This window comes from Balaenoptera acutorostrata, chromosome 1, assembly GCF_949987535.1.
Source record: "Balaenoptera acutorostrata chromosome 1, mBalAcu1.1, whole genome shotgun sequence".
Taxonomy (NCBI): Eukaryota; Metazoa; Chordata; class Mammalia; order Artiodactyla; family Balaenopteridae; genus Balaenoptera; species Balaenoptera acutorostrata.
Genome location: NC_080064.1, coordinates 129,472,579 through 129,486,059, shown reverse-complemented (window position 1 = coordinate 129,486,059; position 13,481 = coordinate 129,472,579). Strand labels below are relative to the sequence as shown.

The 13,481-nt window shown below is 38.3% G+C and overlaps 1 protein-coding gene across 1 annotated transcript; it reads left to right on the top strand.

Annotated features, from left to right (window-relative positions):
* The first annotated feature begins 5,514 nt into the window (after nucleotides 1-5,514).
* Nucleotides 5,515-7,045, top strand: LOC103008222 (riboflavin kinase-like). The gene has a single exon (XM_057553510.1). It carries the CDS (start codon nucleotides 5,798-5,800, stop codon nucleotides 6,263-6,265), a length of 468 nt encoding a protein of 155 aa, XP_057409493.1. The 5' UTR covers nucleotides 5,515-5,797; the 3' UTR covers nucleotides 6,266-7,045.
* The last annotated feature ends 6,436 nt before the right edge of the window (nucleotides 7,046-13,481 follow it).

The following is a 13,481-nucleotide window of genomic DNA, read 5'->3' as shown; positions in this document are numbered from 1 at the left end:
TGCTGCAAATGTTAAGGGTCAGTTTTCGCTCTCTTCACCTCCCCTTTCTGATTATTCATCTATCCATTCAGAAAACATAGCTTAACATTGTGATCTGTGCCAAGTACCATGCAGGGCACCAGGAATAATACAGTAATGATAATGGCAGAATATGGTTAAGAAATCCAATAAATAAAACATAAAGTGCTAAGTGCTTCCATTAAGGATTGGACAAAGGGTGGAATCACATTTCTTTGCCTTCAAATCCAGCCTGATTTGTCCTCAACGTCCTCCAAACCCCCTCAAGCCAATGATTTTTAACCACAGGGAGCCCCTATTTCCTTTATCCGTACAGTTGGCCTTTTCTTTTCAGATCTATGCTGCCCTGCCCTTCTCTTCTCTCTCAGGGGACCCAGGAGAGCAGGCAGCCAAGCAAAAGCACAGAGCTCATCCACCTTGCTATGCAAGCCATCTAGGGGGCCAAGATAGTGAATCTCAGCCAGTGATGCTGCATTTCCCACAGTGAGATCCTGGTATTAGGAAGAGGAAGGCAGAGCTAAGGATGTCCTCCTTTGTCTTAATGCTGAGGCCCTTTTTCAGATTATGGTTTTGCTTTATTTCTTCCATTTCATTGTTTCCACCTCTCTGGCAACTTTACAGCAAGCTTCACAGTGTTGTTTCACAATGGGCATCATTAATATTTTAGCAGTTGCAGCTCTGGGTCAGGACGGCAGCCAGGAAATGGACTTAGTTGGGTGTGTGGAACACAGCTGGAAGGGAGGCAAGTGACACAGACTGGCTGACTTAGCAGCTATGATGAAAACCAAAGGTGTGTAGGGGGGGTTGCACCTCACCAGGGCTGAGGTTGGAGAGATGCAGCTGGGAGAAGCAGCCCAGGAGACTGCCAGACAGCACAAGTCGAGGAAAAAAAAATAATAAAGCAATCCAATAAGTGTCTGTGCCAAGTAGAATAAATGGAGAGAAAAACTATGAGAGAAGCTGTTTTAGCATATAGGCCAAGGACAGTAACACTAAAGACATTATCAACTTGGTTCAAACCTGAATAATTTATACTTTCTATCGCGTCAGTCAGTAAGAACTGGGTGCCAGACTGGGGCTAAATCCCAGATCTTTTGACTGCAAGTTCTCTCTCTGTGCTCTCATTACTCCAATCTTTCTACTTACTTGTCCACAACCTTGGATGAGCTACCTCTCCACTCTAGGAGGACATTTATCTAGGTAATCATTGTGTTTTCTTGCAATCCTAGAATTCCATGAATGCTATCATCTGCCCCAAATTGTTTACAAAGGGCTTTGCTAAGGCATTTTCTTCCAGAGAAGAAGCCTGGGATGAGAGTTGAAAACCTAGGTCCTACCCCTGGCTCTGACAGAAAGCGGCTGTGTAATGCTAGACAAATCCCCAGGCCCACCCTTTCTTCATCTGCCTGGTACGAACAGGAATCCCTTTTCCAATAACTTCACAAGACGGTGATCACATAAAATGGGAAGAAAAGCGACATGATTCTGGCCTCACAGGGCCTACAGTCTGGTAGGGAGAGATGAAAAAACAGACAATGGAGACACAAGTGCAGGAAAGTTTCCTGAGGAAGCCAAGCCTATGGTTAGCCCTGAAGGACCAGGAGAACTTGTGAGGTGAGTGGGAAAATTGTGGGCTCTGGAGTCCAACTGTCTGGGCACAAATCCTGGTTCCATCCCTTATCAACTGTATGACCTTGACTCAGTCACCTACCTTCCCTGAGACTCTATTTCCTTACCAGTAAAGACAATAATAGTACCCACCTCATGGGGTTGTTGTAAGGATTAAATGTGATCTCATAGTGTCTTATACATAATAAGTACCCAATAAATGTAGTAAGAGGAATGGAATATTATTAGTATATATTAGAAAAAATGTTCCTCAGGTAAGCTGGATATTAGTAGAGATACAGAATAGGAAAATTCATAAAAGAGGTGGGACTTAAGTTTTGCTCTCATTCATTTATTTATTTGTTTATTCATATTCAGTCACTGAATCAATAAATTATTAAGTTCTTATTATATATTAACCACTGTGCTAGGCACAGTTCCTGCATTCCAGAGGATTATAAACTAAGGGAGTCAGACAAGCAAACAAATCATTACAGTCCAGATTGATAAGTCAAGAATAGGTATCATTTCAATTGAGAGTGGTGAGAGGTTAGGGTGGGAAAAGGGAAAGTGGCATTTCAGGCAATAGAAGCAACATCATGGAAGGCATAAAAAGATGTATAGGCTTAGGAAAGGTTCCCTAGGAAACACTGATGTCACCAAGGTGTCTCGGAGGCACAAAATGCAGTCATAATGCCCTAAGGATGTACTGGTAGCTCACATCAGCACCATAAACTATTTATGCATATTAATTGCAATTTTTGTATCTATCTAGAACTCAGATTGCAGCTGGGGTCTCCTAGAAATCTAGGGAGAAGGAACTTATCAACTCTTGCCTCTGCTCCTCCATTCCTCTCATATGCACAATACCATGGCCTGGGAAGTTTTCTCTCCATCCTGGGTATTCATCCACATATATTATCTTTATGATCAACTGCTTTGACCCAGACCAGAAACTCAACATTTTTTTTTAGTTCCTTCAGAGGAATGTATTCTCATAAAAGCATTAATGAATGTACAAACTCAAACAAAACAAAAAAACTTTAAAATTTAGACATTTCCTTCTTCCATGATTTTTCTTTTTATTGTCCATCATGTAGTCAGGGGTTTTCCCTCTCTCTAGCTGGTCCTCCATCTAGCTTCCAACCTACTTGATTCTCTTCTTACCCTTCCAGATTCTTCTCCCCCTATTAATGCTCAGTACAGACCGCATCCAAAAACGTATGCATATCAAGGTGGCCAACACAAGCAAAGGCCATACAGTCAATAGAGTCCACTCTTACAAAGAAAATCAAAGAAAAGAAAATCTTACAAAGTTTCAATCAATTTTAATTAAACCTGTTTAGCGCTTCTGTTTAGCACTCTGAAGTTAAACCATTGTGTAAAGAAGTAGTATCAGAGCCTGGTTACCATTCTGGAAGCCAGAGTCATTTAGGTAAGTGAAATCCTTTGCAAAATGGTGTCTGGATCTAACTGGGTGTGTTATCTGTTACCCATTAATGCATTGAATATATTTTAGCAACTTATTCCTTTGTAAAGCAAGGATAAGAAAACACACCTACCTCAAAAAGTCATTTTAAATAATAATATATTCACGCATAGCTCAGATTTTCATGGAACTTAAACTTTTCACAGGATGAAATAACCACAATCTCCTAAAAACTAAAAGCCAACCAACACTATCTATGTATTTTAAAACCTATTTATTAGATTCCGCTGTGCCTTGCTAAGTACTGGAAATGTACCAATTGTGACCTCCTTCTCCTCCTCTTCCCAATGCACCCAGAAGGAGCCCAGTTGTCTGTGTGAATGAATGAGTATCTGTATCAGTGAAAAATGCTGAATAGAAATATCTTTTAAAAAATGTAAATTCCTGTATTCTCTGAATTCTCTGAATTGTAGCATTACTGTTTATTTCTTTGTTCTTTTTTATACTTTTCTGCCTTTCCCAACTTTAAAAAACAATTTCCATTGATTGTGTTTATAATTTTTTTAAAAAAGTAATTTTAATCTTATGGAACAAAAACAGTCACCAGCTGCCAAGCATTTCAGCCCTAGGACCGTGTTCCAGCTGAAAGGTGAGCATATGGTGACTTCATGGAAAGAAAGATTATAAAACCAGACTCTTTCATCTCACCGGCCGCCTAGTGAGTTATAATTTAATATGCAGAATTACCTGCTCTTTCCAACGTCTCTCACCACCCCCAGAGACAATGGAACAGATGTTCATTCTGTCATATGGCCAATGAGAAACTAATATTTAAAACTCCTCCACTCACCAAAGTCTTACTTGCCCTTCAGGGCCAAGCATGGGCTCAGCTTCCCCAGAAAACTTCCAGTGCTTTCTAAGACTGGTTCAGGGTCCCTCCCTAGCTCCCTCAGTACTCCACATCTTTGTTTTCACTCTCATGAAGGCAGGGGTCCTGCCTCTCTTGTTCATTTGTAGGTTTTTAGTGCCTGGCAAGATGTTTTACACATAGTGGACATCCAAGACATATGTTTTAAAACTAATCTGGATTTCTAGTTGGTTTTCAGTTTTTATTGGGAAAACTGATCAAAGCTCTAAGCAATCAATAATTGAAAACATGAGTAAAGGCACTTTGAAAATTGTGTAGTTCTATTAAGAGGTGTGGTATGATGATGGTGCTCTGGTTTTGAGGGGAGTTAAGGCCATCTCCTGCTCTTTCCCCAGCATCATTGGGTAATCATTAATTTCACCCTTTGCGGAGCTACTCACTAATGATGAGGGAGTTGGAAAACACACCAGTCACAACTGTCACATGTTCAGAAAGTGTGTTACCACACTAATGACCAGAATGTGAATGTTGGTGTTTTTATGACCTTTTCAACTATATTGAAATCAATATCTGAGCAGCAAGGACAGGGCTAGGTATTTGTTGCACATGAGATAGAGCCTAGTTAACTAAGCCCTGAAGAGACTGGGGGCTGAGGGGCAAAGGGGCTCAGGTTGGTAAGCTGGTGTAACTCTATGAATTTGGATGCTTTTTGAGTCTTATAACAGCATATGAGTTCCAGAGGGGTGGGAGGGCAGTGATTTTTGTTTGATGCATCCCCGATACAACAAATATTTGATGAATAAATAAAAGTAGAGCCCTAAGACAAACGCTAACACAGATTAAAATTTCATGAATACAGACTTTATGACCCTTGTTTTTCCTGGTTATTCCCACTAAAAGTTACTTGTGGGATTAGCTGGTGATTAGCTGGACTAATCACCAGCTAATCCCACAGTGAAGCAGTGAAGCCAGTTTCTCAGAGTCAGGGTTTCCTGTCTATAAGGTTGCCTGGCAGGCATTCATAAGCCATGCTGGTGTGCCTCATCTTCCCTCTCTGTGACTGGTGGATTTCAACTGACCTGGGTGTCTCCTTGGGCTTCTTTTATTGGCAGACTCAAAGGTGAGCTCGTTAGCCATTACCCCTTGGAAAGACGTTTTGGAAACCAAACAGACTCTGAGTCATACCTGCCTGTCCCCTACCGAGACGGTAGAATGTCATGCAGATTAGTTCTGCCCATTGCTCCCAGGAAAAAGGAATTGAAAATCTCTCACAGTGTAAAACAGCACAGTTCAAGTTGGAGAAGGACTTCCCAGAAATTCAGAGAGAAGGCAGGCTTAGTTCTCCACCTGCGTAGGTAAGCCTTGATAAAAGTCCTTGCAGAGGGATAGAAAAAAATGGAAAGATGTGGATGAGTGGATTATTGGGGCAGGGCATCAGGTTCAGCCCTTCCCAGAATGGCGCCGTTGCCTGTTCTAAATCCATAATCTCACACATCTGTGCTGTTGTACGTTTAATGTTGACTTCAACAAGGTATCATTAATCACCTACTTTGTTCCTGGAACAAACTGAAGGAAGCCACAAAGCATAAAACACTCCTGACTTACTTCCGCGGTCGCCGGCGTTCCGGAGCCCAGACGCAGCCTCTGCGTCGCCAGGCACCTTCTGTTCGGTCAGCGGCGTGAAGGTCTCGCCGCAGCGTGTCGTCCGCGCCGCTCGGCCCGTTGTGAGCCCGTGTGCTCGCCGGGTCGGCCGGCCGGCGCAGCTCCAGCCCGTATCCCCCGGCTGGTCCGGGGGGGGTCGGGATACCGCCTCGACGGCGCCGCCGCCGGACGCGCGGACTGGACCGCAGCCCGCACCCCGAGCGGACGGCGTCATGAGGCACCTGCCGTACTTCTGCCGCGGGCAGGTGGTGCGGGGCTTCGGTCGCGGCTCCAAGCAGCTGGGCATCCCTACAGCTAACTTTCCTGAACAAGTAGTAGATAATCTTCCAGCTGATGTATCCACTGGCATATGTTATGGTTGGGCCAGTGTTGGAAGTGGAGACGTCCATAAGACGGTGGTGAGCATAGGGTGGAACCCATACTACAAGAATACAAAAAAGTCCATGGAAACTCATATCATGCATACTTTCAAAGAGGACTTCTATGGGGAAATTCTCAATGTGGCCATTGTTGGCTACCTCACACCAGAAAAGAACTTTGATTCTTTAGATTCACTTATTTCAGCAATTCAAGGTGATACTGAGGAAGCCAAGAAACGACTAGAGTTACCAGAACATTTGAAACTCAAAGAAGACAATTTCTTCCCGGTTCCTAAAAGCAAAATAATGAATGGCCACTGATGGAAAAGCATCTTATTTATTCATTCACTATTTTCTAATATTTTACTGCTCATAACTCTACAGTCTCATCTTGGTTATATTTTAAAAATCAAACATTTTCCTACAGCTGTGAATTAGTTTAAACAGTATAATGTAGTTACCATATTATGTTCCAACTGTTCAATGAAACCCATCATGTTACAGTACTAAAAGGTTCATTTTAAAAATCAAGATTCTATTTTATATAATATGTTGATTAAAATGTACCACCAGAAAGGTCTTAAGTGTTTTATAATGGAAATGAAATATATATAAATATGGGTAACAGGCAAGTCATTAGTTTTAGATGAGAACTATAATTCTCACGGTAAAATTCTAGCATGCATGTACCTGCATAGCATGCTTTACTAATCAGAAGGCTTATAAAAGTAACTATATTAAGCAGAAGTTTGACAGTTTATTACAAACCTAAGGGGAAAAATCCAGACTTCGTATTTTTGATATTTTGTGCATTTATATATTATTATAGACATGAAGACTTGCGAAATTTCATTTTAATTAGTCATTTCCTTAAAGGGCTCAAATCACTGTACTGTGTTCCATTTTTGTTACAGCTGCCTCAGTTTCAATTGGTCTAGACTCTGTGCCTATTATTTTTTTGTTTTTCTTTTAAAACAGTAAAATGAGTGTTTTTCGAATCTCTAGGTCTCATTTTTGTGTTGTATAACACTTCTCCCTTTTTAAGAGTAGATATTCTTCAAAATTTTTCTTAACCTTTGCTTCCTGTAAACAATTGTCAGTGTCAGTTTTTCCATTTAGAATATCCTACAACTCTACATTTACAAAATGTAGAGTTTCATCTGCGTCTGTATGTGCCATCCCATCCCTTCACTATATAAACAGTGATTAAATGCATATCTCTCTTTTTTTTGTAGATTTCACATCATTTTTATTAATTACTTTGAGCATCATAATTTATTTAGCCATTAAGGGGTTGGGTCCTGTCCCATTGTCAGAATCTTTTCACTTTTTTGTGTGTGAATTTTATTTTATTTATTTTTTATACAACAAGTTCTTATTAGTTATCTATTTTATACATATTACTGTACATATGTCAAACCCAATCTCCCAATTCATCCCACCACCACCACCACCCCACCACTTTCCCCCCTTGGTGTCCATGCATTTGTTTTCTACATCTGGGTCTCTATTTCTACCCTGCGAACCGGTTCGTCTGTATCATTTTTCTAAGTTCCACATGTATCCGTTAATATACGATATTTGTTTTTCTCTTTCTGACTTACTTCACTCTGCATGACAGTCTCTAGATCTATCCATGTCTCTACAAATGACCCAATTTCGTTCCTTTTTATGGCTGAGTAATATTCCATTGTGTATATGTACCACATCTTCTTTACCCATTCATCTGTTGATAGGCATTTAGGTTGCTTCCATGACCTGGTTGTTGTAAACAGTGCTGCAATGAACATTGGGGTGCATGTGTCTTTTTGAATTATGGTTTTCTCTGGGTATATGCCCAGTAGTGGGATTGCTGGGTCATATGTATGGTAATTCTATTTTTAGTTTTTTAAGGAACCTCCATACTGTTCTCCATAGTGGCAGTATCAATTTACGTTCCCACCAACAGTGCAAGAGGGTTCCCTTTTCTCCACACCCTCTCCAGCATTTGTTGTTTGTACATTTTCTGATGATGCCCATTCTAACTGGTGTGAGGTGATACCTCATTGTAGTTTTGATTTGCATTTCTCTAATAATTAGTGATGTTGAGCAGCTTTTCATGTGCTTCTTGGCCATCTATATGTCTTCTTTGGAGAAATGTCTATTTAGGTCTTCTGCCCATTTTTGGATTGGGTTGTTTGTTTTTTTAATATTGAGCTGCATGAGCTGTTTATATATTTTGGAGATTACCCCTTTGTCCATTGATTCGTTTGCAAATATTTTCTCCCATTTTGAGGGTTCTCTTTTCATCTTGTTTGTAGTTTCCTTTGCTTTGCAAAAGGTTTTAAGTTTCAATAGGTCCCATTTGTTTATTTTTGGGTTTTTTTCCATTACTCTGGTGGTGCATCAAAAAAGATCTTGCTGTGATTTATGTCAAAGAGTGTTCTTCCTATATTTTCCTCTAAGAGCTTTATAGTGTCCAGTCTTACATTTAGGTCTTTAATCAATTTGGAGTTTATATTTGTGTACAGTGTTAGGGAGTGTTCTAATTTCATTCTTTTACATGTAGCTGTCCAGTTCTCCCAGCACCACTTATTGAAGAGACTGTCTTTTCTCCATTGTATATCCTTGCCTCCTTTATCATAGACTGGTTGACCAGAGGTGTGTGGGTTTATCTCTGGGCTTTCTATCCTGTTCCATTGATGTATATTTCTGTTTTTGTGCCAGTACCATATTGTCTTGATTACTGGATTACTGTAGCTTTGTAGTATAATCTAAAGTCAGGGAGTCTGATTCTTCCAGCTCCGTTTTTTTCCCTCAAGACAGCTTTTGCTATTCGGGGTCTTTTGTGTCTCCATACAAATTTTAAGATTTTTCTTGTTCTAGTTCCATAAAAAATGCCAGTGGTAATTTGATAGGGATTGCATTGAATCTGTAGATTGCTTTTTGTAGTATAGTCATTTTCACAAAATTGATTCTTCCAATCCAAGAACATGGTATATCTCTCCATCTGTTTGTGTTATCTTTGATTTCTTTCATCAGTGTCTTATACAGCTGGTTTACCTCCTTAGGTAGGTTTATTCCTAGGTATTTTATTCTTTTAGTTGCAATGGTGAATGGGACTGTTTCCTTAATTTCCCTTTCTGATCTTTTGTTGTTAGTGTATAGGAATGCAAGTGATTTCTGTGCATTAATTTTGTATCCTGCTACTTTACCAAATTCATTGGTTACCTCTAGTAGTTTTCTGGGGCATCTTTAGGATTCTCTATGTATAGTATCATATCATCAGCAAACAGTGACATTTTTACTTCTTCTTTTCCAGTTTGTATTCCTTTTATTTCTTTTTCTTCTCTGTTTTCCGTGGCTAAGACTTCCAAAACTATGTTGAATAATAGTGGTGAGAGTGGACATCCTTGTCTCTTTCCTGATCTTAGAGGAAATGGTTTCAGTTTTTCACCATTGAGAATGATGTTTGCTGTGGGTTTGTCATATATGGCCTTTATTATGTTGAGGTAGATTCCCTCTATGCCCACTTTCTGAAGAGTTTTTTTCATAAATGGATGTTGAATTTTGTCAAAAGCTTTTTCTGCATCTATTGAGATGATTATATGGTTTTTATTCTTCAATTTGTTAATATGGTGTATCACATTGATTGATTTGCATATATTGAAGAATCTTTGCATCCCTGGGATAAACCCCACTTGATTGTGGTGTATGATCCTTTTAATGTGTTGCTGGATTATGTTTGGTAGTATTTTGTTGATGATTTTTGCATCTATACTCATCAGTGATATTGGTCTGTAACTTTCTTTTTTTTTGCAGTATCTTCCTCTGGTATTGGTATCAGGGTGATGGTGGCCTCATAGAACGAGTTTGGGAGTGTTCTTTCCTCTGCAATTTTTGGGAAGATTTTGAGAAGGATGGGTGTTACCTCTTCTCTAAATGTTTGATAGAATTCACCTGTGAAGCCATCTGGTCCTTGACTTTTGTTTGTTGGAAGATTTTTAATCACAGTTTCAATTTCATTACTAGTGATTCTTCAGTTCATATTTTCTATTTCTTCCTGGTTCAGTCTTGAAAGATTATACCTCTCTAAGAATTTGTCCATTTCTTCCAGGTTGTCCATTTTATTGGCAGGGAGTTGCTTGTAGTAGTCTCTTAGGATGCTTTGTATTTCTGTGGTGTCCATTGTAACTTCTCTTTTTTTATTTCTAATTTTATTGACTTGAGTCCTGTCCCTCTTTTTCTTTATGAGTCTGCCTAAAGGTTTATCAATTTTGTTTATCTTCTCAAAGAACCAGCTTTTAGTTTTATTGATCTTTGCTATTGTTTTCTTTGTTTCTATTTCATTTATTTCTGCTCTGATCTGTATGATTTCTTTCCTTCTACTAACTCTGGGTTTTGTTTGTTCTTCTTTCTCTAGTTCTGTTAGGTGCAAATTTAGATTGTTTATTTGAGATTTTTCTTGTTTCTTGTGGTAGGATTGTATTGCTATAAACTTCCCTCTTAGAACTGCTTTTGCTGCATCCCATAGATTTTGGATCATCGTGTTTTCATTGTCATTTGTCTCTACATATTTTTTGATTTCTTCTTTGATTTATTCAGTGATCTCTTGGTTATTTAGTAACGTATTGTTTAGCCTCCATGTGTTTGTGTTTCTTACATTTTTTTCCCAGTAATTGATTTCTAATCTCATAGCGTTGTGTTCAGAAAAGATGCTTGGTATGATTTCATGTTTCTTAAATTTACCAAGGCCTGATTTGTGACCCAACATGTGATCTATTCTGGAGAATGATCCGTGTGCCCTTGAGAAGAAGGTGTAATCTCTTGTTTTTGGATGGAATGTCCTATAAATATCAATTAAATCTATCTGGTCTGTTGTGTCATTTAAAGCCTGTGTTTCCTTATTAATTTTCTGCCTGGATGATCTGTCCATAGGTATAAGTGAGGTGTTAAAGTCCCCCACTATTAATTGTGTTGCATTCAATTTCCTCTTTTATTGCTGTTAGCAGTTGCCTTATGTATTGAGGTGCTCCTATGTTGGGTGCATATGTATTTATAATTGTTATATTTTCTTCTTGAATTTGTCCCTTGATCATTATTTAGTGTCCTTCCTTGTCTCTTGTAACATTCTTTATTTTAAAGTCAATTTTATCTGATATGAGTATTGCTACTACAGCTTTCTTTTGATTTCCATTTGCATAGAATATCTTTTTCCATCCCCTCACTTTCAGTCTGTATGTGTCCCTAGGTCTGAAGTGGGTCTCTTGTAGACAGCATATATATGGGTCTTCTTTTTGTATCCATTCAGCAAGCGTGTGTCTTTTGTTTGGAGTATTTAATCCATTCACATTTAAGGTAATTATCGATATGCATGTTCCTATTACCATTTTCTTAATTGTTATAGGTTTGTTTTTGTAGGTTCTTTTCTTCTCTTGTGTTTCCCACTTAGAGAATTTCCTTTAGCATTTCTTGTAGAGCTAGTTTGGTAGTGCTGAATTCTCTTAGCTTTTGCTTGTCTGTAAAGCTTTTGATTTCTCCATCGAATCTGAATGAGATCCTTGCCGGGTAGAGTAATCTTGGTTGTAGGTTCTTCCCTTTCATCACTTTAAATATATCGTGCCTCTCCCTTCTGGCTTGTAGAGTTTCTGCTGAGAAATCAGCTATTAACCTTATGGGAGTTCCCTTGTATGTTATTTGTCATTTTTCCTTTGTTGCTTTCAATAATTTTTCTTTGTCTTTAATTTTTGTTAATTTGATTACTATGTGTCTCAGCATGTTTCTGCTTGTGTTTATCCTGCCTGGGACTCTCTGGACTTCCTGGACTTGTGTGGGTATTTCGTTTCCCATGTTAGGGAAGTTTTTGACTGTAACCTCTTTTTACATTTTCTCAGGTCCTTTCTCTCTTCTCCTTCTGGGACCCCTATAATGCAAATGTTTTTGCATTTAATATTGTCCCAGAGGTCTCTTAGTCTGTTTTCATTTCTTTTCATTCTTTTTTCTTTGTTCTGTTCTGCAGCAGTGAATTCCACCATCCTGTATTCCAAGTCACTTATCTGTTCTTCTGCCTCAGTTATTCTGCCATTGATTACTTCTAGTGTATTTTTGATTTCAGTTATTGTATTGTTCATCTCTGTTTGTTTGTTCTTTAATTCTTCTAGGTGTTTGTTCTTTAATCCTCTAGATCTTTGTTAAACATTTCTTGCATCTTCTCAATCTTTGCGTCCATTCTTTTTCTGAGGTCCTGGATCATCTTCACTGTCATTATTCTGAAATCTTTTCCTGGAAGGTTGCCTATCTCCACTTCATTTAGTTGTTTTTCTGGGCGCTTATCTTGTTCCTTCATCTGGTACATAGTCCTCTGCCTTTTCATGTTGTCTATCTTTCTGTGCCTGTCATTGTCATTACCTTCACCTCCGCACAGCGGCATCTTTCTCTCCGCAGACCTCTGGCAGCACTCAAGCACATATCTCTTACATTTTAGAAAAAACTCCCAAAACTTCATGTTTAGGTTTCCTCAAAGTTTAAACTAGCACCTAGCAGTGCATTTATATATACCAGTTTCTTAAACAACACAAAATACTTGTTTCCCACTTAGGAAAACTATTGAAGAACCAACTAGACTATGAAATACAAAGTTATTTGTTTTTAATATGATTATATGTTCCTGAGCAAATGCAAACTGTTGTAGTTGTGTGTGCACAATATAATTTAAGGCTAAAGAGTGCTATCTAGAAGCTAATTTTAAAGATAACTCTTTATAAAACCATTTTCCCCTAATCCACATAAATGAGAGAACTAATTTTAACAAAACAGTTTATATAATATTTAGAAAAACATCTAAAGTTAATGTTGGAGAAGGGGGAAGCAGCAATAAATTCAGTTGGATTGCTTTGAATTTTTGGTGTATGAATTTATGGCAAACAATGTATTATGTATTCTTTTCATTTATTCTTTATAGAAATACTTAGAAAATGTAATTTAATGTTAGAAATCCTATACTTGAAAGAAGCCTCAATTATCAGTGGCTCTATGAAACAAAGTTAGAAACAAACATGGAAAGTGTAAAAAAGATTTGTGTTTGTTCAAGTACCTTGCTGATTCTGTCCTCATTGAGTGTGAAAATTCTTTGATATTGTGTTGTCACCTTACATTTTGTTAAATTACTATTGCTTTTGAAAAACCTATAGTGTGTGGTTTAGGAATTAGTTAATAGTGTCTACATTTTTGTAAGTTTTTTATTAAGTATTTATATATTATAAGAAATTGCAGTAGGGCCATTTTCGATTAGTCAATATTTTCAGGCCTTGAAGTAAATCTTATAAATCTTTTTTATAAAACACACACACACACACACACACACACACAGACCCCTTTCTTCATGAAGATTTTTGTTCTAGATAGGGAGCCAAGACCTAAAATTCAAGAAAGGTTAAAAATTAAAAGAAGGCTGCTTATAATCAAGTGCTCAGTGAGTGACAATGAAGGGTACAGTGAGTGATACACCCAGGAAGTCTCATGTTATTGCAGAGGTAGGAGGATCACTATGGGCTGATGA

Excerpts from the sequence above, each read along its gene's own strand:
- LOC103008222 (XM_057553510.1), top strand. The coding sequence starts at position 5,798 with ATGAGGCACCTGCCGTACTTCTGCCGCGGGCAGGTGGTGCGGGGCTTC.